Below are 25962 nucleotides of genomic sequence, written 5' to 3'. Positions count from 1 at the left end.
ATCCCCTGTAGACTCACTCCTCTTCAAGAATATCCCCTGTAGACTAACTCCCCTTCAAGAATATCCCATGTAAAAGCGATTTAGTCATGCGGGCATACATTTTATGTATAGCTGATCCCGGGAATCAAATCCACTACCGTGGCATTATAAGCACCTTGCTCTACCAACGAGCTACAAAGGACCTCCACTTCAGATTTCCTTTGGCCAGTAGGTTATAAGCAGTGAGCATCTCATAGATTGACCTGGACACATATTATTCCAGTCTGAATTAGATACTGGAAGAATAACTCATCTCAGTCACCAGGGAGGAGAAGGGTGAAAGGCGTGCTGGAATCCTATCAGAGGGTGTAAGAACAGTAATCCATAGTAGAATATCCACACTGCACTCTCCATCTTCCTCCCACTGAGTTGGCAGCCAGACAAGGACAGACTGCATCACAAAGGTGCCAAAATATAGAAATTGCTTTGCGATGTGTCATTTGTGACTATGTGCAAGTGTGTGTGCATTCCAGTGTGCGTGCGTACCAGTGTGTGTGTGTGTGTGCTTTAGCAGTGAGCAAAAGGACGACAGACTTGAGAGGAAGGATGCCGATCAAGGTTCCATCACTCCCTCCTCTCCTCCCTCCATCTCCTGGTCATTAAACAGCTGCAGACTTATCTGGTCATACCAGGGATTTAGACAGGAGATTACTGTCAGAAACGAGTTATTCTGTCTGCCAGAGCTAGCTTTGATTACCTCCCAAGATGATGGCTTTGTTTTCCTGTCTGATATCATTCCACATTGAAAAGGTCTCATCAAACCCAAGCTGATTATTGCTACTATAGAATATAGGTACTAGAGGCATGTCCTCCGCATTAGATTCACATGACATTTTGGTCCTTTAGCAGACACCCTTTTCCAGAGTAACTTACAGCCTGAGTATTCAATTAAGGTAAGACAGACATATCTGCTATCAGCATAATCATAGAGAAATACATATTTCAATTCATCAGACCAAGTCATAAATACAAAGACAAGGAAAGTAGCTAGGTAAACAAGGTTGGGAGAGGTTTTATTCCTTTCATGTCACTGGCGAATATAAATTACTGCTCCACATTTCCCCATTTTTTCTCTCTCTCCGAAATGTTTAAGTGCTTTCTTTTAAAGTCAATATTCAAATTCCCCAATTCTAAAATGGAAGTGCACAAAACGTCAACCTTTTTAATAGTTGAACCAACCCTTTAAGCCATCGTTTTTCTGACGTGCGTGTATGACAACGTGTGTGCGCGTATGAGGGAGAGCAACACACCCGAGACATCTACAATGAAAATAATGACATTTGTAATAACACGTCTATACTTACATTATATACATTCATATATAATATACTTTACTATGGTTCTCTTACAGTTGTCTGTTTTAAGGCTTAAGCCACTTCGTACGAACCTAACCCAAATATACACACACATTTGTATTTATTTTGAATTCCTAGGGTGATATCCCATATAGCTTACACAGGACTACACAGAAGCCAACTGCAGTGATCTGCTTGTTCTTTAAGAATCCACACCTGCTCAAGGCAGATGCTGAAGCACCAAGGGTGTTAACAGAGTGTAATACGGGGAGGTAGGAGAGCTGCAGCTATACTGTACAAACAGCCCAGTCTGCTCCCTCAGGCTCCCTCTGCACCATGGTGGCTGGCTCACAGCATGTGGGAGGAGGGGGGTGGGGGACCACCATAGAAATCTCTTCTCAATGGGAGCCACATTCACACACGAGGAGTGGAAGACACAGAAAACAGGCCATGGACGGAGGGAAAGAGAAGTGTGTGGCCCCAGAATAACAGACAATGCTTAGGTTAAAGTGATGCTACAGAGGTTTCGTATATTTTCAACCAGTAGTTTTGAAAGTAGCACTCAAGACAAAACGGGTCCCAGAAAATTGTGCACGTCATCCTTTTTTTCCCCTTCTCAATTCGTATGTTACGAATTCCAATTCATACAATATGTTATGAATTTGTAAGTGCTTAAGATCCCATTCGATCTTTTAATAATACATGAGGTCTTCTTTGAAGAGGTGGGATTTAAAAAAAAAAACTTGTAAACAACTAAAAACATCCATATAAGTGCCATTTTTATCCCCCATTCAAAACAACCCTCCCTCTCCCCAAAGCCTTATAGTTTCTCTCTGAAGACAGTGACGGGACATACACACACCTGCCCCATAACACCAGTTTCAGCCAGGGGCTCAATTCACAACAATCCTCTTCTAGCATGGCTACATCGTTCCTCTCCTTTTGGATAGCTTTTTTTAAGTGACACAGAAGTGCAGCATTCCACACACACACACACAACACTAAACAACCCTAATCCTATATTTTTTTTGTCTGTGTATCGACCATCTTCCCATTCTAACGAGATTCTGCATGTGACAGGTTCCAGGTTCGCCATTGTGCTGCAACAGTGCAGGAGATAGATTACAGGCTAGTCAACTACATCCAACCGCTACTGCAATCCTCTCCAATTTATCCCCCAGGTTATTGAACCCACCATTTCCTCCTCTCGCTACACTATGTTATAATCTCTTGGGTCAAGGAGCCATTTTGTTTCAGGCTCTCAGGCACAAAGAAGGGTGAAACCTCACTGTAGCTTCCCACCGTCACAGCAATGCCAAAGCACCAACACCAGCTTCTCTTAAATTATATACATTTTTATATTCCATTTTTTTAAATTATTATATTCATTTAAATTATTTTCCTATTGACAGAGGATGTTTATTATTATTTAAAAATATAATCAACCACGAAACAATTTCATTCATTTCTAGGAGCACCGTGCCAATTTCTGAAAGGACACAAAAGTCTATAGGCACAAAAGACAGTTCTAAAAAGCTATGGATTGACTATGCTGTGCAAACCAAGCACACAAACCTCACAAGAATAACATAACTAAAGCGATAACTAATTAACTAGATATTTAGATATAATATAAATATTTTTTATTCAATATACATAGAGCTCTTTCTGTGTCAACTATTTACATAAACATGACTACATTTGGCTAAAATAATAAATAGCTCTATAGGCCAGGCAGATATTTAGTGTACAGTAACCTTTCTGCTCTTTCCTTTTCAGAGGTGAACTAATTCAATAGACGTCGACTTTCCTTGTTCTGTGTTTTGACTGAAAGGCAAAGCAAGTCAGCAAATCTGTTGTGTTCTGCTTGTGGGTAACCTGAAACTGATAGCTAGATCCTTCCTGTCATTAAAACTGCAAAACGCTCTCCCTCATAAATATGGGCAAAGGTAATTCTCTACTAACACACCTTACTTTCTCTCTAACATGGAATGTGCTTTAATCTCTTTACTGGTTTATTTCAACAGTTAATGTACTGTCTGTCTGTGTGACTTCCCTTCAGACACATTTAAGTGATTACCACTGGCTACAGTGCGTGACCAGCAGCAACACAGACACGTACATTAAAACACAAGCTAGACGCCACCGTCATCAGAGAGAGGAAGGTACAAGTTGCCTTAACCCCAATCACCCCACCCCTTAATCTCATGCTGCACATTGTTCCTCACAAGGTTTTTTTTCCTACACCCCCCCCCCCCCCCCCCCCCCCCCCAAATCATAAAAATTCTGAAATGGCAGGTGTGGACAAAAAAAATGACATCTTAATAACCCCCCCACCCCATAAGAGCCATAAACATGGAGGTATGTATCCGGCCGCTAAGCCTGGTAGAGAAGAGAGGGATGGATGTATTGCTGCCGACCACAACAACGAAGAGGTTGTGGAACATGGATGACGTCACAGCCGTGCTTAGCGTCGTAGAACTCCCAGTGAGGCTTCACGTGGACAGTGCAGGTAGACGATTATTTACCATAAAGACTTACTGAAAGACTACACCTGATAACATTACTACAATAGCTGCAGTGTAGATTGTTTAAAATGACCACGCCACAGCTCGTTGACCAAGACCATCCATTCCTATACTCCATTCCAAAATACCATGCTGTGATTGGTCAGCTGGTTAGTCAGGTGGCACAGCTCTGCTGTCTGCATCACCACCACCTATGGAGGGGCCAGTCTCATGGGAGAAATGGGCGAGACGGGATTTAGAACTGGGGGTCGAGAGGGGTTCTCATCATGACTGGATTGCTTCAGATGGCTTCTGAACAAGAGAGAGGCAGTGGGGTGTAGGTGTGGTGTTGTAATCACATTCTCTAGCTGTCTTAAGTTTTCGGACGCTGGAAGGGGGACACTGCATGGATGTGAAAAGTCAGTCACCTCTACTTGGCTCTTGCACTGAAACAGACAGCAGAGCAGGAAGGAAGGACAGAAGGAAGGGGGCAGGCTGGTGGACACAAAGGGACGGACGGAGTGTCTTATCTTCCTAATCCCACACATCAAAAAGCTCTGATTGGGCAGTGCCACAGACTGATCCTCCATTTTAGATGGAGGATCAACGGTTGAGATAGGACGGTGGGTGTATCTAAGAGGTGTTGCATTGGGGGTTTCAGGGGGGAAAGAGGTGGAATATAGCTGGAAAGGAGGAGGGGGCTTGGTCAGAACAGGCCAGTCCTGCTGGGAGTGAGGTCTGATTGGTAGAGACTGGTTGGAGGGCGGGAGTTAACTGGACGACAGAGTGACGGGATTGGATGGGGGCTGGGGGTCAGAGGTTAAGGGCTGTGCTCTTATAGGCTGCAGCCCAGCTGCTCAGCCTTCTCCTGAGTGTTTTGGTTCTGCATGCGCAGGCGCAGGCTGGCGCTGGAGTAGCCCTCGTCACTGCAGCTGCTGCGCAGGCTGCCCCGCTCATCAGAGTCACTGACACTGCTGGTGCTCCACTCCAGATCCCCCAGCAGGTAGTCAGTCCCCTCCACATCCACATCCAGCTCCTCCTCTGCAACACACAACACAGGTCAATATTATGCAGGTACCACAATCAGCCCAATGCGTTCTCTACTGAGCTCATATTCAAATTCACTAACTTTGGTTAACATAAAGCCCCATCACTAAAGAAGTGCGGAAGGATTGGTGGAAGAGAATGGACACCTTTACATTGTATTATAGTGTGCTTTGATGTAAAAACGCGAAACTTTGACAAAAAAAAAAAAAAAAATGTTATACTGTAAACCTCCACAAAGCATTAATGATCCCAGTTCAGTTTGTAATGTAGGAGAGGGATTCCCTTGTGTGCTCACCCTGGTCTGAGTCAGGATTGTCGGAGGAGACAATGGATCCTGTGCTGTCCATGCGTGTTCTCTCAACCCCCAGCTGCTCCAGACGCCGTTGCAGGTGCCTCTGCTCTCTCTGCAGCTGGTCTAAGGTATGCTGGGCTCTCCGCTCGCTCTCCTCCAACCTCTACAGCAGAGACACATACAGCAATAGACACTGGCCCTCACTTTGTGTGTGCGCTCGTGACAGCTGCCTTTTGCCCTCCTGCAACCTCTGACCTCGGTATGTACAGTGCCGTCAGAAAGTATTCGTACCCCTTGACTTATTCCACATTCTGTTGTGTCGGAGACAGATTCTCTCTCTCTCTCACCCATCTCCACAATGCCTCATAATAATGACAAAGTTAAAAAATGTTCAGACATTTTTGCTAATGTTTTGAAAATTAAACAAATCTCATTTACATAAGTATTCACATCGATGAGTCATGTTGTAGAAACACCTTTTGCAGTGATTACAGCTGTGAGTCTTTCTGGGTGTCTCTAAAAGCTTTCCACACCTGGATTATACAATATTTGCACATGATTATTAACAAAAAATCTTCAAGCTCTGTCAAATTGGTTGTTGATTATGGCTAGACTCCAATTTTTCAGGTCTCGCCCTAGATTTATCTCCCAGTGTCTGGTGGAAAGCAGACAACCAGGTTTTCCTCTGGGATTTTGCCTGTGCTTAGCTCCACTCAGTTTATTTTTTATCCTGAAAAACTCCCCAGTCCTTAACAATTTCAAGCATACCAATAACATGATGCAGCCACCACTATGCTTGAAAATATGGAGAGTGGTACTCAGTAATGTGTTGTATTGGATTTGCCCCAAACATAATTGTTTTGCAGTATTACTTTAGTTCCTTGTTGCAAACAGGATGCATGTTTTGGAATATTCCTTCTCACTTTGTCAATTAAGTTAGAATTGAGGAGCCATTAAACACCGTTTTAAAGTCACCATTGGTCTCATGGTGAAATCCCTGAGCGGTTTCCTTCCTCTCCGGCAACGGAGTTAGGAAGGACGCCATTATCTGTGTAGTGATATACCATTCAAAGTGTAATTAATAACTACACCATGCTGAAAGGGATATTCAGTGTCTGCTTTATATAAATCTACCGATATGTGCCCTTTTTTGCTAGGCTTTGGAAAATGTCCCTGGACTTTGTGGTTGAATCTGTGTTTGAAATCCACTGCTTGACTGAGGGACCTTACAGATAATTGTATGGGTTGGGTGCAGGGATGAAGTAGTAATTCAAAAATCATGTTAAAACACTATTAGAGAGTGAATACATACAATTTGTGGCTTAAGCAACTTTTCACTCCTGAATGCATTTCGGCTCGTCGTAACAGGGTTGAAAACTTATTGACTAAATACTTTTCATTGTTCATTTGTAAACATTATGGGGTATTGTGTCGGGCCAGTGACAAATCTCAATTTAATCCATTTTAAAGTCATGTTGTAACAACAAAAATGTGGAAGAAGTCGAGGGGTGTGGATACTTTCTGAAGGCACTAACAGTGATTCATTCATATACTGGCCTCCTCCTACCAACCACACATAGTTAACCATAGACAGGTTCCTCAACAGTCTAGTCTACAAGGTAGGTAAACCCTGGTCCTGGAGTGATGCAGGGTTTAGTTTTTACCAGGCGCCGCTTTACTCTACCTCATCAAACCCTGATGTACACTAGTCGCTCACCCGAGTTAGCACTACACTAATCACCCTCTAGACCACGAGGGTAACAGACATAGAATTAGAATACTAGAATTAACTTGAACCTTCTTATGATGGTATAAAAAGTCAGCCATTTTGGTCAGGCAGTTGATCAACCATGGTTTGCCAGTAGGTCGATAAGGTAAAACAATGCATTTGAAGAATTTATCTGCACTCCGTTTGTTAGCTAGCCAGACAGTTTGAGGAATGAGCCCATTCATTTTTCTAAATTAACTGCCAATATACCATTCAAATGATGCAGCCAATCCACAGCCATACACTAGCAGAAATCAGTTGATGAAAAGATATCTATACTTGTCCGAGTCCTAACACAATGGAGACATTTATGGTCTATTCACATATTTTAGAGGCTATTTATATAGAAACTTTGTATAAAATCTGTATGAACCAAGATTATTTGACAATATTTTTTTTAATTGACGATAATTCTATTACACAATTTCTGATATATCATATGCCTTTTATTTTCCTACATAAGTAAAATCAGGATTATGCCTCTACTGCCATTCATTCCAATTAGATTGGTTTGGATTTCTCCTGGACCAACATGGCTGCCATTTTCACCCCTTTCTGGAACTAAGGGTTTATTATATAGCTCCCTCTAGTAATTTAATAGGGTCTCCATGGTAACAGATTTCTTTCTATTTTAGTCAACTCTGTGGCTGTAACCACGCCAAATGTTGCCATGACAGTAAAAAGGGAGTTGGCTGAGGCAGAAACAAAGTGGCACCGTTTATTACCCTCTTCCAATGGTAGAATAAATTGCCCTCTTGAAACTGTAAACACTTTAAACTGATTTCTCATTACTTCTCCGCCCACCATCACCCACCACAATGTGTTTCTTGGCCCTCATCAGCAGGCTGAGCGTGGTATGCCTGTTGGAGTCTGGTCCCAATGGAACGAGGGATTTCAGTCGCTCTAAACACAGCCGTAGGTGTGCGCGTCTGGAGAGAAAGAGAGATGCATCATTTCATCAGCTCCCTATAAAAAAAGGCCCAGTTCCGCCTAAATTCAGTTTTTCCCTGTGCTTTGTATCATATTCTGCAACAGCTGATGAAACTAACACAGGAAAAGTGAGAGAGAAAAAAAAAGAAGTTATTTCCTGATTGTATTTTCAACCAGGCAATCCTGGTGATGTCACCAGCCCACAAATGGGTTAAGATATCTCTGCAAATAACAGCTAGCTTTCATTTCCCCACTCAGACCACTCCCAGCTAAATTCTTGAGAAATAGTTTGAAAATGTTAATGGAAAACTAAGAATTGTTACGCAGAAATATGATATTGATATGAAAATGACCACATTGGGCCTTTAAACCCCCTCAGACGTCATTGGTCACCTCATATGGTGTCAGATCTCTAACTCCCTGTAGCTCTCCTCCAGTCATTTCACCCCTGAAAGAGATCACTTTCATCCACAAACACTTGTCTGCCTAGGGCCTGCCCGGTGATCACAACATTTACATTAAGCTGCTCGAGATCACTTTATTATCCCCCTCATCTCCTCACTCCTCGCTTGGCAGCTGAAGGGGAGTAGTGGGTGTCGATGGGTGACCACATGACCCCCGTTACACATCCCACCTCCAACTGGAGGCTGCTACATGCACACAGGCAGACAAGGGGCATGACCTCACTATTTACTCCAGGTGTGTATAGCGATCTTAAGATGAATGCTCTGGATAAGACTGTATGCTAAATGACTAAAATGTGCATACCAAAGGCCAACGCATGAGTGGGAATAACTTCAATTGAAAACGATTACACAAATCGTGGGATAGTTGAGAACATCTGAAATGCTATTTGTAGCTCAAGGCTAGGAATATGAAGAATATTTAGTACTGGGAGTACTGCAGAGATGATATAGTATGTGTTTATCCATTCCAAATGCAGTGTGAATGACTAAAGAATATTCTAAAGTTCATTGGAGAGAGACACACACACACACACACAGCCAACATGACACACACAGCCAACACACACAGTGTAGATAAACAAGTACATAAGAGTGGGACATATCCAGGTGTGCTCCTCTGCTAGCCTAAAGCTTAGCTTAATATGAACTATTCCAAAGGGCAGGAAACTGGCATGACATAATGTGACAGAGTCCGAGCAGGAGCTCTGTTGTGATAGAATCAGGATGTAAAGGGAGGCTAATGTTTGTTAAACAATGTCAACTGACGGGAGGGCAGAGTCATGCATGTTACGGTAAGCAGGCCTACAGTACTAAGCCGGTGTTATGTGGTCTGACTAGGGTTACAAAGCCATTGGTAATTAACTAAAGGTACCAGAATCTTCAGTAGTTTTGGAAATTAACAGAATCTATCGTAACTTAGACTTGAATAATGTTTTATTTTTTTTAATTCATATATAGTATATATATATATTTTTTTATATCCGTGTCCATATTGTCCATGAGATTCTAGTAGATAGACCATATGGTTCAAGAGGAACTTGCCTAATGAATTTTTTAAAAGCATCTAATCAAGAATGGCATTATTTTAATTTACCTCTGCAACTCTTTTTTTTAATACCACAACTGCCATCAGTTTGACACCAAAACATTAACAGTGCGTAAAAAAACACATTTCATGTTGAAACTCAATAAACACCAATGATATTCAGTAAGTTGATTTATATTTAGTTAAATGTTTTACATCTTTGTCAAATTTTTATATCACCGTATTTCATTATTTCATACATTTTTAAATGTGATAAGGTCAGAGATAAATTGCAGACACCTGTGATATTCGGAAGTACCCAAAGGAACCACTAGATGTCTTGTGATAGATGACATAAAATCCTTGAAAGATAGCAAAATTCTGGTAGTTTACTGGTAAACTTAGAAAGTTTTATATAACCCCTCTTTTCAACACTAGGTGTGACTGAATGGCAGGACTGTAAGGGTGTGGTAGGAAGGACACAAAAAACAGGCTATTTCTGCAACAGGATATTCCAGGGATGTATACACTTACAACGTATCAATGGGGTGACTGTTTATGGGTCTGTGTTCGTGTAGCCTATATTTCTGTGAGCCTGTACCTTAGCCTTTTGACAAATCCCAGCAACAACATCAAGCGTTGAAGTCCAGACCAGGGTTTCCGTTTGGAAAATGTGGCCCCGGACAACGTGACCGGGAAGATTTGAATTTAACGGCCATTTGAGAAATTTACCAGACTCGTATGCATTGGGTGTGTAACCCATTAGGGCATCCACCCACTGTGCTCAGAATGACAGGAATCACATTTTAGATTATGGTAATTCATCTGAACAGAGCATGCAACTCCTGTAATGAAGAGGCCAAAAATAAATCATTTTCGAAACATTTGCCAAAATGCAATTTGCGGGAAATGTGTGACAGAGATTCAATTCTCTGTTAGGAACTTAAAGGGTGAATCTAAAGATGCAACCACTAGGATGGGTCGCTAATATGACTAGGATTGTGCCTTTGGCTTCTGGACAACGAAAGAAAGTTGATATGAAAACCAATAGAAAAGGAGAGAAATGGCATATGAGGAAGGTCTTTCATAGTCTGCTCGCGTGGCAAAAAGCCTAACTGATTATTGAGTTGCGACTGACAGTGAAAAGCATATAATATATATGTTGTGTGAATTGATTGCCCTTAATTTTCATAAATTCCACACGTCACCAATAGTAAATGTACCGTTAATCCCCCGTCATTTGGTTATATTCATTTCTGTATTACTAAATCAACCTACAGTTATTTACCGTTCTCATTCTCGGAGTGGAAACGTTGTTTGCCTGCAACACTTGAGAGAAACAAGTTTGTTTATTTCATAACCATCAGTTATGACTTTTTTCACTGTCTTTTGTCTGGAGTGCTCCATGTGAGCAATGACCAAGGGTCTGGTTTATCGGTCTTGTTAATGTTGAGGGAGCGTGCGCGCCCAAGCACGCATAGAACCAGCCTACCTGGCCTGCTGCGCATAAAATGTAAGAAAATGCCCATTTGGGGCTGTTTGACTTCTGACTGTTAACTCAACACGTCCACCTCTGATAAGCTGAACTTGTGTTACGTTTTTCCTTCACCTCACACAATAAATCAACAAAGTCTGGATGATAGCCTACTGTTAGGAACTAGTAGGATATTTGTAAAGTCTTTCCAACAATCACCAAGTCTCGGTGTGAAAGAGCAAAATATCATCATCATCATCATCATCTGATAATCCCATATATCCTGTGGAAACGTCATTAAAATACTGTTTTGTTACGCAATAACAGCCGTCTGTCCCAAACTCACTGGCACAGAAAACTGGGGGCCCGGAATAGACTAGTTGATACAATGTTGCAAGTTCGCTAGAGACAGCTTCAGCTGATCCAGTTGATTGTATCAAATCAATGTTGCACTTCACTAGTATAGCTCAAGTCAAGACAGAGAAAAAGGCAGGCAGACGGACAGTTAAGAGATTAATGTAATTGAAAGAACCAGAATTTTCACCGGTATAATTTCTATTGTTTTTAATGTGTCAGCGTTAAAGTATTTTTACTTATTTGAAAATGGAAGCTCATTTAGGCTATTTAGCTGCCAATGACTCACGGTGTATCAATGTGTCCATATGGCAGAAGCTGGTGCGCTCGCATTAGTAGAATCTTGACTTTTATATTTGAGGATTTTTATGATGAACCCCATGACGATTTTGAAAAACAAAAACGTTACTGAAATTAAACCACGAAAATGCACATATGAAAATCATAACAGGCACGCAGATAGGTAGAAATAGTAGAATATATTGTATCCTTCCCCAAACTTGAAACTCACGCGCCCCTTATGAAGTCTTTATAAAATAATTGCCATGTTTCTACGGTCGGATTTTCAAGTAAGTTAAGACATGCCTCATAATATGGAAGTAAAACATTCAGGTTTCAAACAATTAGGCATGTTTTCAAATGCATACTGCCTACAGCTCACATTGTAAAGTGGTGGGTGACGTGCCGATAGCCTGCCTACCTTTTTCTCAGTCAATTTAGCCGGCAACAGTTGGATTTTTTTACATTTTTACAAAAGCCGGCCATTACCGGCTAACGGAAACCCTTATCCAGACATTTCAGTGTTGTGTAATATATAGACCAGAGACAAGACCATGCACGGGCAACTCCCTCCGCTCCAACCAACATGATCTCTTACACGGGCAACAGGGCCTCCTGAACGCAGGCCTTCCACTTGCCCTGCGGCCTGTAAATCATCCTCCTGTACCGTCTCTGACCTCAGGCTAATTGCCCCAGGCAGAGGGATGAGGACAGTAATGCAATCCATACATTCCATTTCTATGGGGATGAGTTCGCACACACAAGGTGTGGTGGAGAGAGGAGTGAGGTTACACAGATGGCCAGCTCCGGCAGGCAGACTCCGCTACGGAACTCACTGCAACAGAGGACATGGACCGAGGCAGGGTGGTAGAAGTGTAGGTGGGGGGATTAATTTGAGCAAACATAGGAGTAGAAAACATTGAGCCCATCTAGACACACACAACGACTGACAGGTGGATCAAGTCTCACCGTCCTCTGGCTGGCAGTGGGTTTGTGTTTCATCATTGGCCAAACAAAAATGTTGCCTTGCAATAACTGCCATCTTGTGTGTTGGAATAAGGGGCCATGCAGGTTATAATTTGTAGAATATTTGTCATACCCGTTGTCAGTGTTGTGAGGGGTATAACGGTACGCGTATTCATACCGAACCATTCGGTACGAGGACCTTGGTTCGGTTCGCACTGTAAACCTGAATGAAAAAATAAAACAAATATTTACAGCAAAAACACTAGGCCTACGCTTCGAGTGAATCTGAGCTGAAAAAATATCTCAGGTCATTTCGTTAACAACTAGAGCCTATGCGCACGTTGGAAATCAACATTTCAATCTTAAATTGCCGCATTTCAAAACTGTACTTTTGTGAGGCGCAGCTGGGAACTAGTTCTATACAATGGTGAGGTCAAGAAGCCAGAATTGGAGGATCCTCCATCATCGTTTAAATCTCGCTTGGGAACGGCTTCCCAGTAGATTACAACGACGCTGGACAGAGAGTTGTGGATAAAACATTAACAGTATGTCGCCGCGCTTTACGAGAACAGCCTACGCAGCTGCCAACACCTCAAATATGTTGTCACATTTACCCAGACTTCACCACAGTAGACCGAAACGCAAAGAAACAACATCGTCTCCCCTCTGCAGCCCTTGGCAGGTGATTCTGACTGGGCCAAAGAAATTACAAGAGCGATAGATTAAACATTTTTTACAGTCTTTGGTTTATTGACACAGATATGCGCCTATTCTCAGTGGTTGAGAATCGGTTGGTTTCAGTCAGCACCTCGTAAAAGTACTTGAGCATCCATCTTGCACTCATTTCAGCAAACATGTAGTAGCCACTCTATATAAAGAAAGCCAAAGCTTCAATGAACTGACCAATGCACTCTGTGTTGCGCTTTCTTAACAGTGACCGCCCATCACATTACCCACAGAGGGGAGATGTACTGTGCTAAAGACAAGCCCCCACTGACAGAGGCAGTGTCATGGTGCGTTCGTAACCAAGATGGAAGCGGGAATTTACCACATACAGCTGGGGGGGGGGGGGGGGGGGGGGGGGAATCCACTTGAACGGCCCTCACCCTGGTAATTACTAGTGGGAAACTCGTCTAGCATCATGAGCACCCAAACGGTGACCTCGGACTTCACCTACTAAGTAAATGGCCTCTATAACAGCATTTTCACCATTTAAAATGTAACAAAACATTTATGAAAAAGGAATCTATTAATGTAGTTTTTGAAATCTATAAAATGTGTTTACAGGCATGATAGCTGTACCTTTAGTTTATGGTTGACGCAGTTTGTTGGCCATTAGTCAACTCTGCATTTCTCAACAAGTTCAAATCACATGAACGGGTCAAACTGGTATTTACGACTTCACAACTGGTAAATTCCTACCTCCCACATGGTTACAAACACAAAATCAAGAGTGGAAACTTGAGGCCCAACATAACAATAGTCACAACAGACAATGGCAGGAACATTGTGTATGCTGAACATTGTGAATGGCATTTCATTTTCCTGCTGTACCAAAACCGAACCAAACATTGACCCCAAAACCACAATACGAACCTAACCATGGGCTTTGGTGAACTGTTACACACCTAGGAGGGATACATTGATAGAGGCAATAGGCAGCAGGAGTGAGATGGCTGCCTTCCTTCCAGTTAAGGGAATGTGTACGGGCTTATAAAGCCTGAGAATCACACACACTCTCATGCTGTGCTGCTGTTCCCAGGCCTAAGCTCCAGCGCCATGCATTATTCAGTCAGTCTGCCTGCGCACTGAGTCATTAGCCCTGGTTGAACCAGAACACCACTCAAACCCTGCCTAGAACACCAGAGGGACAGGGACACCTCCAGGGAGAGACTATGGAAACAGGGAGACTCCAGGGAAAGCCAGGTAGAGGTCAAAGAGAGACCAGGGATGAGGCCTGTAAGTCCCTTTTTGGATAAGCTGCATTCTGCACTGTTCATTTCACTCTCATTACTCCTTTCTAGCCATGTGGGACTGAGGAGAGATTCAATGTCTAATAGGGTGGTCTGACAGAGCTAAGAGAGAGACAGTGATGTGGGGATTCAACGTACCTGTTTTTCTCCATCTCGTTGTGTGTAGATCTGTGAACAGACAGACAGAGGTTAGGAAGTGTCTTTACACATCATCACACAGTAGATTCAGCGTGCTTCAGTAAAGTGCTTTAATAATAATAGACGATCCCTCTCGGTTCGCAACCACTGCAGTCAACCAGGGAGTTATTGCAGAGAGGGAGAGGCTTGTGTTGTGTGGGAGTTTAAGAAGCGCCAAAAAGCACAGGGAAGTTCAACTCTACAAAATGAGAAAAGGCAAGGATAGAGAGATATATATACACACACACACACACACACACACACAGTGGGGCAAAAAAGTATTTAGTCAGCCACCAATTGTGCAAGTTCTCCTACTTAAAAAGATGAGAGAGGCCTGTCATTTTCATCATAGTTGAAGTGAACCTATGACAGACAAAATGAGAAAAAAAATCCAGAAAATCACATTGTAGGATTTTTAATGAATTTATTTGCAAATTACAGTGGAAAATAAGTATTTGGTCACCTACAAACAAGCAAGATTTCTGGCTCTCACAGACCTGTAACTTCTTCTTTAAGAGGCTCCTCTGTCCTCTAATCGTTACCTCTAATGACACCTGTTTGAACTTGTTATCAGTATAAAAAGACACCTGTCCACAACCTCAAACAGTCACACTCCAAACTCTACTATGGCCAAGACCAAAGAGCTGTCAAAGGACACCAGAAACAAAATTGTAGACCTGCACCAGGCTGGGAAGACTGAATCTGCAATAGGTAAGCAGCTTGGTTTGAAGAAATCAACTGTGGGAGCAATTATTAGGAAATGGAAGACATACAAGACCACTGATAATCTCCCTCGATCTGGGGCTCCACGCAAGATCTCACCCCGTGGGGTCAAAATGATCACAAGAACGGTGAGCAAAAATCCCAGAACCACACCTAGTGAATGACCTGCAGAGAGCTGGGACCAAAGTAACAAAGCCTACCATCAGTAACACACTACACCGCCAGGGACTCAAATCCTGCAGTGCCAGACATGTCCCCCTGCTTAAGCCAGTACATGTCCAGGCCCATCTGAAGTTTGCTAGAGAGCATTTGGATGATCCAGAAGAAGATTGGGAGAATGTCAGATGGTCAGATGAAACCAAAATAGAACTTTTTGGTAAAAACTCAACTCGTCGTGTTTGGAGGACAAAGAATGCTGAGTTGCATCCAAAGAACACCATACCTACTGTGAAGCATGGGGGTGGAAACATCATGCTTTGGGGCTGTTTTTCTGCAAAGGGACCAGGACGACTGATCCGTGTAAAGGAAAGAATGAATGGGGCCATGTATCGTGAGATTTTGAGTGAAAACCTCCTTCCATCAGCAAGGGCATTGAAGATGAAATGTGGCTGGATCTTTCAGCATGACAATGATCCCAAACACAACGAAGGAGTGGCTTCGTAAGAAGCATTTCAAGGTCCTGGAGTGGCCTAGCCAGTCTCCAGATCTCAACCCTATAGAAAATCTTTGGAGGGAGTTGGAAGTCAGTGTTGCCCAGCAACAGCCCCAAAACATTACTGCTCTAGAGGAGATCTGCATGGAGGAATGGGTCAAAATACCAGCAACAATGTGTGAAAACCTTGCGAAGACTTACAGAAAACGTTTGACCTCTGTCATTGCCAACAAAGGGTATATAACAAAGTATTAAGGTAAACTTTTGTTATTGACCAAATACTTATTTTCCACCATAATTTGCAAATAAATTCATTAAAAATCCTACAATGTGATTTTCTGGATTTCTTTTCTCATTTTGTCTGTCATAGTTGAAGTGTACCTATGATGAAAATTACAGGCCTCTCTCATCTTTTTAAGTACAAATACAATCCACCTGTGTGTAATCAAGTCTCCGTATAAATGCACCTGCACTGTGATAGTCTCAGAGGTCCGTTAAAAGCGCAGAGAGCATCATGAAGAACAAGGAACACACCAGGCAGGTCTGAGATACTGTTGTGAAGAAGTTTAAAGCCGGATTTGGATACAAAAAGATTTCCCAAGCTTTAAACATCCCAAGGAGCACTGTGCAAGCGATAATATTGAAATGGAAGGAGTATCAGACCACTGCAAATCTACCAAGACCTGGTCGTCCCTCTAAACTTTCAGCTCATACAAGGAGAAGACTGATCAGAGATGCAGCCAAGAGGCATGATCACTCTGGATGAACTGCAGATATCTACAGCTGTGGTGGGAGACTCTGTCCATAGGACAACAATCAGTCGTATATTGCACAAATCTGGCCTTTATGGAAGAGTGGCAAGAAGAAAGCCATTTCTTAAAGATATCCATAAAAAGTGTTGTTTAAAGTTTGCCACAAGCCACCTGGGAGACACACCAAGCATGTGGAAGAAGGTGCTCTGGTCAGATGAAACCAAAATTGAACTTTTTGGCAACAATGCAAAACGTTATGTTTGGCGTAAAAGCAACACAGCTCATCACCCTGAACACACCATCCCCACTGTCAAACATGGTGGTGGCAGCATCATGGTTTGGGCCTGCTTTTCTTCAGCAGGGACAGGGAAGATGGTCAAAATTGATGGGAAGATGGATGGAGCCAAATACAGGACCATTCTGGAAGAAAACCTGATGGAGTCTGCAAAAGACCTGAGACTGGGACGGAGATTTGTCTTCCAACAAGACAATGATCCAAAACATAAAGCAAAATCTACAATGGAATGGTTCAAAAATAAACATATCCAGGTGTTAGAATGGCCAAGTCAAAGTCCAGACCTGAATCCAATCGAGAATCTGTGGAAAGAACTGAAAACTGCTGTTCACAAATGCTCTCCATCCAACCTCACTGAGCTCGAGCTGTTTTGCAAGGAGGAATGGGAAAAAATCTCTCGATGTGCAAAACTGATAGAGACATACCCCAAGTGACTTACAGCTGTAATCGCAGCAAAAGGTGGCGCTACAAAGTATTAACTTAAGGGGGCTGAATAATTTTGCACGCCCAATTTTTCAGTTTTTGATTTGTTAAAAAAGTTTGAAATATCCAATAAATGTCACTCCACTTCATGATTGTGTCCCACTTGTTGTTGATTCTTCACAAAAAAATACAGTTTTATATCTTTATGTTTGAAGCCTGAAATGTGGCAAAAGGTCGCAAAGTTCAAGGGGGCCGAATACTTTCGCAAGGCACTGTAAATATATATATAATAAAATTCAGGAGGCACACACACAGAGGCCCGGGGGGGGGTAGACTTAGCAACAGTAACTAGAAACAGCCTGCTGCCTGGTACCAGCCAGGCTACAGAGTGAGTAAAGGGTGAAAAGAGAGTAGCGGTTGGAAGAGGGACAGAGAAAGAGAAAGAAAGGGACAGAGACTATTTAAAGGTCATGTAGTGATTGTGTATTGGTGGCCACCTTGCCTCCTACATTGCAGTGTAAACTGCATTGTTCACCAACAGCCTATGGTCCTACCAGCTCTACCGGAATGAGGCCTGTAGTCCCTTGTAGGATAAGGGCACACAGATACGCACCCCTCTCTCCAAGCTCCACACAGGGCAAGGAAGCTGGCCAGGTCTCTTTTTCATAAAGAATCTGCAAATGGGGTGAGAGGGAAAGGGCACTAGGCAGAGGGACAGGAGCAAAGTCCTCTTCTCTCCACTACACAGGAACTCCCCAACCTCCAGTCCCAAAATAGACCAACCTGCACTCTGCAAGCTGACTGCTGTCAGCACCCCGACAGCCTTGGACCCCCTCCGAAAGATCAACCACGCACTACAGACAACACAAATACGAGTGCTTGCTTGCCCCAGCCAGAGAGTACAGTTCATATGACAGCACAGTAGAGCTGACTGGTAGAGAAGACTAGGATTTGGATATGAATAGGGCTACCAGTGTAACCCATTTCCCATGTGATGGGGGGCGGGAGAGGCATGCCACTGCCAGAGACCTTTCCTCTCCTCTCCTCTGCCAGGTCATATTACTGTGCAGGACAAGGCCACCTCCCCCTTCTACTCTAGGTGCTGTCTACCTGGCATGCTGTACATGAGGAGCCCATGCATTACCGTACAGTTATAAAATAGAACAAATCATTACAGACCGATTGACTTGAATGGGGATTAACGATCTAGTGAGTCTGTGTGTACAGTACAGCAGTCATATGATCAATGTAATAAGCAATGAATTAGGCTACACAGTATTCCAGCTATGTAGTACCACACACAATGGAAGAGCTTTAGAATAAGGATAAACATAGCTGCATTGTTGTCGTTAGCTATATATAGTCTAATCAGTCAGTGTTTCCCCTGTGTTCTCCTAAGGTGGAGAGCTAAGGACATCCTGGGCAAAATGTTCAACTGAGTCCAAGAGGCCATAACACCAATATGATAAGATGATTAGATAGATATTCAATATCTTCCTTTCCATGACTTCATAATAGAGTGGAATAAACAGGTCTAGAGTCTAGTCCACCAACACAATAGCATGTCAGGCCTGTTTCTGTGTGCACAGGGAGCAGGGGAGAGAAAGAAGTAAGAGAGGAGGAGAGGACCATTTCTGTAATGGAGGAACTGAAGCAGCATTGACTGCCAAGAGTGAACAGTAGAAAAAAAGGGAAAAGAGGGGAGCGAGAAAAAAGGAGAGAGAAGAGTACATTCATAAAAAGTGCCAGCATTTACATTGTTACCTAGCAATGCACTACTACTACTTTTACAGATCCACTGCCCAGCCATGCAATTTATAAAACTTGATCGCCACTGTAAGAAGCATTTAGACCAGGGATGGGCAACTAGCAGAACTCAGTCAAGCCCTCATTGATTGTTAGTCAATCTCACTCAGATATATTAAAACCTGCAAACATCAGGGCCACCCGAGTGGCGCAGCGGTCTAAGACACTGCAGTGCTTGAGGCGTCACTACAGAGACATTTTTTTATCCCGGGCTGTGTCGCAGCTGGCCGTGACCGGGAGACCGATGAGGCAATGCACAACTGGCCCAGCGTTATCCGGGATAGGGGAGGGTTTGGCCAGCCGGGATGTTCTTGTCCCATCGCGCTCTAGTGACACCTGTGGCAGGCGCATGCACACTGACATGGTCACCAGTTGTACTGTGTTTCCTCTGACACATTGGTGCGGCTGGCTTCTGGGTTAAGCGAGCAGTGTGTCAAAAAGCAGTGCAGCTTGGCAGGGTCGTGTACCGGAGGACGTATGGCTCTCGACCTTTGCCTCTCCCGAGTCCATACGGGAGTTGCAGCGATGGGACAAGACTAATTACCAATTGGATTTCACAAAAATTGGGGAGAAAAGGGGTAAAGAATGATCAAATAAAAAAAATAAAACTGCTAACATTTCTCTCCATCCTATGAAAATGTTTGTAGAAGTGCAGGAAATTAGTTAGAGCAAATGTCCCTCTCTGGAAAAATGTGTAGAATTGCAGCAAACCCGCTCTAGAGGGAGACTGCTCAAATGTGTTGCTCGCAATGTGGTGTGGTGGTGTGGTGGTGGTGGTGGGGGGGGGGGGGGATTTCACACACCTCAAATACAGCAAATAGATGGCTGAACAAGACAGATCCTGAGGTGGGCGGGGCATAAACATCAAATAAAATTGTATTTGTCACATGCACCGAATACTACAAATGTAGACCTTACAGTGAAGTGCTTACTTACAAGTCCTAACCAACAACACAGTTAAACATTTTTTTTAAAAGTAACAAATAATTAAAAAGCAGCAGTAAAATAACAATAGCGAGGCTATATACAGGGCTACAGAGTCAATGCACGGGGGCACCGGTTAGTCGAGGTAATATGTACATTTAGGTCGAATTATTAAAGTGGCTATGCATAGATAATAACAGAGTAGCAGCAATGTAAAGGGGAAGGCAATGCAAATAGTCTGGGTAGCCATTTGATTAGATGTTCAGGAGGTTTATGGCTTGGGGTAGAAGCTGTTAAGAAGCCTTCTGGACCTAGACTTGGCGCTCTAGTAGAGAGAACAGTCTATGACTAGGCTGGCTGGAGTCTGACAATTTTTAAGGCCTTCCTCTGATACCGCATGGTATAGAGGTCCTGGATGGCAGGAAGCTGGGCTGCACGCACAACCCTCTGTAGTAGCTTGCGGTCGAAGGCCAAGCAGTTGCCATACCAGGCAGGGATGCAACCATGCTCTCGATGGTGCAGCTGTAGAACCTTTTGAGGATCTGAGGACCCATGCCAAATCTTTTCAGTCTCCTGAGGTGGAATAGGTTTTGTCGTGCCCTATTCAGGACTGTCTTGGTGTACTTGGACCATGTTAGTTTTTGGTGATGTGGACACCAAGGAACTTGAAGCTCTCAACCTGCTCCACCACAGCCCCGTCGATGAGAATGGGGGCGTGCTCAGTCCTCCTTTTCCTGTAGTCCACAATCATCTCCATTGATCACGTTGAGGGAGAGGTTGTCATGGCACCACACAGCCAGGTCTCTGACCTCCTCCCTATAGGCTGGCTTGTCGTCGTCAGTGATCAGGCCAACCACTGTTGTGTCATCGGCAAACTTAATGATGGTGTTGGAGTTGTGCCTGGCCGTAAGGTCATGAGTGAACAGGGAGTACAGGAGGGGACTGAGCACGCACACCTGAGGAGCCTGCGTCTTGTGGATCAGTGTGGCGGATGTGCGGTTACCTACCCTTACCAACTGGGGGCAGCCCATCAGAAAGTCCAGGATCCAGTTGCAGAAGGTGGTGTTTAGTCCCAGGGTCATTAGCTTAGTGATGAGCTTTGAGGGCACTATGGTGTTGAACACTGAGCTGTAGTCAATGAATAGCATTCTTACATGTGTTAATTTTGTACAGGTGTGTGTTACGTTCCCCAGTTTCTGTGTTGAAGTTTGTGTACTTGAGTGTGTTTCAGATGGCTTCCTGAAATCCCCCAGCAGCTGATTGGTAGACTCCACGATTAATTGGAGAGCTGACCCCACCCCCTCATCAGGTGTGGAGTGCAATAGAGATTGCATCATCTGTGGATCAGTTAGGGCAGTACGCAAATTGGAGTGGGTCTAGGGTTTCTGGGATAGTGGTGTTGATGTGAGCCATTACCAGCCTTTCAAAGCACTTCATGGCTACAGATGAGTGCCACAGGTCGATAGTCATTTAGGCAGGTTACCTTGGTGGTCTTGGGCACAGGGACTATTGTAGTCGGCTTGAAACGTGTTGGTATTACAGACTCGGACTCAGTGAAGAAACTTGCCAGTTGGTCAAAGCGTGCTTGGAGTACACGTCCTGGTAATCCGTCTGGCCCTGCGGCCTTGTGAATGTTGACATGTTTAAAAAACGGCTTACTCACATCGGCTGCGGAGAGCGTGATCACACAGTCGTCCGGAACAGCTGATGCTCTCATGCATGTTTCAGTGTTACTTGCCTCGAAGCGAGCATAGAAGTAATTTGGTTCGTCTGGTGGCTTGTGTCACTGAGAAGCTCTTGGCTGGGCTTCCCTTTGTAGTCTGTAATAGTTTGTTAATTTCTTATAAGCTTCCGGGTTAGAGTCCCACTCCTTGAAAGCGGCAGCTCTACCCTTTAGCTCAGTGCGAATGTTGCCTGTAATCCATGGCTTCTTGTTGGGGTATGTACGTACAGTCACTGTGTGGACGACGTCATCGATGCACTTATTGAAAGCCAGTTACTGATGTGGTGTACTCCTCAATGCCATCGGAAGAGTCCCGGAACATATTCCAATCTGTGCTAGCAAAACAGTCCTGGAGCTTAGCACCCGCTTCATCTGACCACTTTTTTTTATTGACCGAGTCACTGGCGCTTCCTGCTTTAATTTTTGCTTGTAAGCAGGAATCAGGAGGATAGAATTTTGGTCAGATATTCCAAATGGAGGGCTAGGGGGAGCTTTGTACGTGTCTCTGTTTGTGGAGTAAAGGTGGTCTAGAGTTTAACATGCTGGTGGAAATTTGGTATAAAACGGATTTGTGTTTCCCTGCATAGTCCCCGGCCACTAAGAGCGCCGCCACTGGATGATCGTTTTCCTGTTTGCTTATTGCGGTACACAGCTCATTGAGTGTGGTCTTACTGCCAGCATCGGTCTGTGGTGGTATGTAGACAGCTACGAAAAGTACAGATACTCTAGGTAGATAGTGTGGTCTACAGCTTATCATGAGATACCCAGGCGAGCAAAACCTCAAGACTACCTTAGATATCGTGCACCAGCTGTTGTTTACAAATATACATAGACCACCACCCCTTGTCATACCAGAGACTGCTGTTCTATCCTGCCGATACAGTAAAACCCACCAGCTGTATGTTGTTCATGTCGTTGTTCATCCATGACTCGGTGAAACATAAGAAATTACAGTTTTTAATGTCCCATTGGTAATTAAATCTTGCTTGTAGGTCATTGATTTTATTTTCCAATAATTGCATGTTTTCCAATAGAACGGATGGCAGTGGGGGTTTACTCGCTCGCCTACGAATTCTCAGAAGGGAGCCCGATCTCCGCCCCCTTTTTGTCCGTCTTCTCTTCACGCAAATGATGGGGATTTGGCCCTGTTCCCAGGAAAGCAGTATTTCCTTCACGTCGGACTCGTTAAAGGAAAAAGGTTCTACCAGTTTGTGGTGAGTAATCACTGTTATGATGTTCAGAAGTTACTTTTGGTCATAAGAGACAGTAGCAGCAATATTATGTACAAAATAAGTTTTTTAAAAATAAGTTAAACGCAAAAATAAATACATTTGAACAAAATAACATGGTTGGTTAGGAGCACGTAAAATGTCAGTCATCCTCTCCGGCGCCATTCTACTTTGCTACAGTCATTAGAATTTAACATGAACATTTGACTAGTGTTAAAACTACCTATGTAGCCTAATATCTAATATGAATCAGGTTCCTATTACAACAGACTGAGGCATAAATAGATCCATGCGACCCCTCCTTACTAGTTTAGATTTAATATCCAGTTATCTCGAGTTACTGCCTCGCCCGGCCACCCAGCCATACTGCTTAATCTTTGTCAGGGTTAGGTAGGAGACTGCCGTAGGAGGCGGTTTCTTCATAGCTAGGTGTCTTGGTAAGCTGGATAACAACAGACAGCTGGCCAGGCGAGGGTATCCTGTCCTTCCAGGAGGAGAGCTGTTGATCAGGGTGAACTGCTTGACTGCTGCAGTCTGTCCTCGGACACCCTGATCAACCTCAATCTGCTTGGATTCCCCACTACTGCATGTTGCTACTTGCTTAACTCTGCCTAATTCTGATTGATGTTTTTCCCGTCTGGGATACTGCAAGGGCAAAAGGCTATTAAAAATGCTCAAAGCAAACTTACAAGCACAAACACACTCAGACACAAACTCAAAGCATCAGTTTTATAGAGTTTCAGAAGGACTGGGTTGTTATAGATTATGATAATACAGTTAAAGATTATCATTGGCTGTAAACAGACCAATTGAGAGCATAACATTAAAGATCAGAACACAATCACAATGGACAGCAAAGAAACAACTCAACAGAGCCCCTGCAAGTTGGTAAAGTCGAGTTGTTTTTGTCAGTGCTGCATGCCTACACCGTGCCACCACGCCTATATGACATTCACTACATGAGTGAATGTAGGACGAGGGGGGCTCTGCCTGCACATGGATGAATAACACATCATGATGAGGGGGTGCTTCAAAACTGGACCACACAAACTGCTTGTTTTCTGAAAAACTGATCTTGCCATTACAGCTGAATCATTGAGGGGGTCTACAGTACACAGGGGATTATACACTACTGTTAGTCAAAGGACTACCTGCTATTGGAGTTCTTCTTGCTTTTGTTTTTCCGTTTCAAGCTGTCCTTCTCTTTGCTGCTGGTGAACGGTAACATGGAGGCATAGCCATGTTCTGCTTCTGCAAATACATGAGCAGGATACAAGTCAATCACATCATTATAATTCTCAACAGTGCAAGGAATGCATTCAATGCAGCCATACACATTCCAATGAAAATTGATGAGGGACAGAAATGTTAGATGATTTTTGCCTAGGTAAGATGAGACAATTTGTACAAAATATCGATTTATTTTAATTTTCCCCTTCAGCCAATGATGTCATCTGAACTAGAGTAAACCCTACCAAGCTACCCAGCAAACCACAACAGAGAAGTGAAGGGGTCGCTTGGAGAGAACATCAAGATCAAATCCAATGAAGCAAGCAGGAACCCTTACCGTGTGAATGTGGAAAAAAAATGTTTTGTTATAAAATACGGTCATTTTTGCATTTCAGTAAGATTGCAAACACTATACTTTAAAAAAGTGTCTAGATAAATACCCTAGTAGTGTCGACTAATTATTGCTGTACATTTGTTGTTGCTGTGAACATATTGCTGCCAGCTTCCCCTATTTGTCGATGTAGCCTAGTTACAATGCAATTACTTAGCTATATGCATTCTTGCTTAATATGTTGTCTGCAATAATAATCAATACATTATTTATAGCTAATCAACCTGACAAATTGATTATAACAGGTGCGTCCACCAGCAATGCAATTGAGGCACCGTAGTACTAACGCAATCATTCATTTAAAAAAAATAAGAATGCAAAATGTTATCACTACTGTACCTCTTTCTCTGCGATCAAGGTATTCTGCTGCTTCGATCAACATCTGCACCATTTCGATCGCCGCCATTTTCAACAATAGCACCGAAAAAAATATGACAATTCGGGTCTGAATTTGGATACACAACTACTTCTGTGGGTTAACGTTAACTACTTCACGTTCAATTACGTTTTTTTGGTAATGATTAAAATAAGCAAGATCTATACTATCTCCCACAAGGCAATTTATCGATAACAGAAGTCAGTTATCGCTGTGATACTGCTCTGATCAGCTTGATAGCTTATTTATTGGCTAAGTTGTTTTTGTCAAATTCGCTTGACTGATGCTGGCTCGCAGTTACAATCGCTGTCAGTGATGGCAAGCTAACGTAAATGCTAGCCAACGTTCGTGGAAGTCACCAACAAAAATCTTGCAGGCAGAATTAGTGTTGAACCAAACGTCACGCCTTGTTGTTGACAAAGTAAAAATGACAACCGGTAGCTAGTTAGTTATTAGAGGATAGCTTTCAAAAACAAAGTACGTATAAACTTTGCCGCACAGGGGGGGAAAAGTATAGCTTTCTTGCTAGCGTGTGAATCTAACGACACAGCAAAGAAATTAACCCGTTTTAAAATGTGATATCTGGTCTATTCGAAATTTCGAACCAGTGAATGTAGCTAGCTATCCAACGTCAAAACAGCCTTGTCGAATTCAAATACTGTAGTAACAAGCTGGCTAGCTATGCTGCTCGGTCTCGAGCTGCAAAGGCTGACACAAAAAAATAAGTTAACAAAATATTTGAAAAGAGCGGCTAGCCAACCTGCTACCTTGCAACAGTGTTGAACAGACCGCAATTATATTGGTAAACTAACTCCTGTATTTTTTGCCAAAAAGCTTCTGTGAGAT

At 43.2% G+C, this 25962-nt stretch overlaps 1 protein-coding gene across 1 annotated transcript; it reads right to left on the bottom strand.

Moving 5' to 3' along the window:
- Positions 1-1027: 1027 nt before the first annotated feature.
- LOC110525866 (max dimerization protein 1) lies at positions 1028-25962 on the bottom strand. The gene is made up of 6 exons (XM_021606338.2): positions 25080-25962; positions 24271-24370; positions 14554-14583; positions 7763-7877; positions 5184-5343; positions 1028-4882 (listed from the first exon to the last, which is right to left on the bottom strand). Exons 1-6 carry the CDS (start codon positions 25144-25146, stop codon positions 4677-4679), a joined length of 678 nt encoding a protein of 225 aa, XP_021462013.1. The 5' UTR covers positions 25147-25962; the 3' UTR covers positions 1028-4676.

Source organism: Oncorhynchus mykiss, chromosome 6 (assembly GCF_013265735.2).
Source record: "Oncorhynchus mykiss isolate Arlee chromosome 6, USDA_OmykA_1.1, whole genome shotgun sequence".
Taxonomy (NCBI): domain Eukaryota; kingdom Metazoa; phylum Chordata; class Actinopteri; order Salmoniformes; family Salmonidae; genus Oncorhynchus; species Oncorhynchus mykiss.
Note: the sequence above shows the minus strand (reverse complement) of the source record. Positions and strands in the feature narration are given on the sequence as shown.

What these genes read in the sequence shown, in the direction of transcription:
- LOC110525866 (XM_021606338.2), bottom strand. Translation starts at nt 25,146, where the DNA reads ATGGCGGCGATCGAAATGGTGCAGATGTTGATCGAAGCAGCAGAATAC. An exon ending in AAGAAGAACTCCAATAGCAG is followed by an intron (nt 14,584 to 24,270) that starts GTAGTCCTTTGA and finishes GTCTGTTCACAG; the next exon opens with ATCTACACACAACGAGATGG. An exon ending in AACGAGATGGAGAAAAACAG is followed by an intron (nt 7,878 to 14,553) that starts GTACGTTGAATC and finishes CTTTCTCTCCAG; the next exon opens with ACGCGCACACCTACGGCTGT.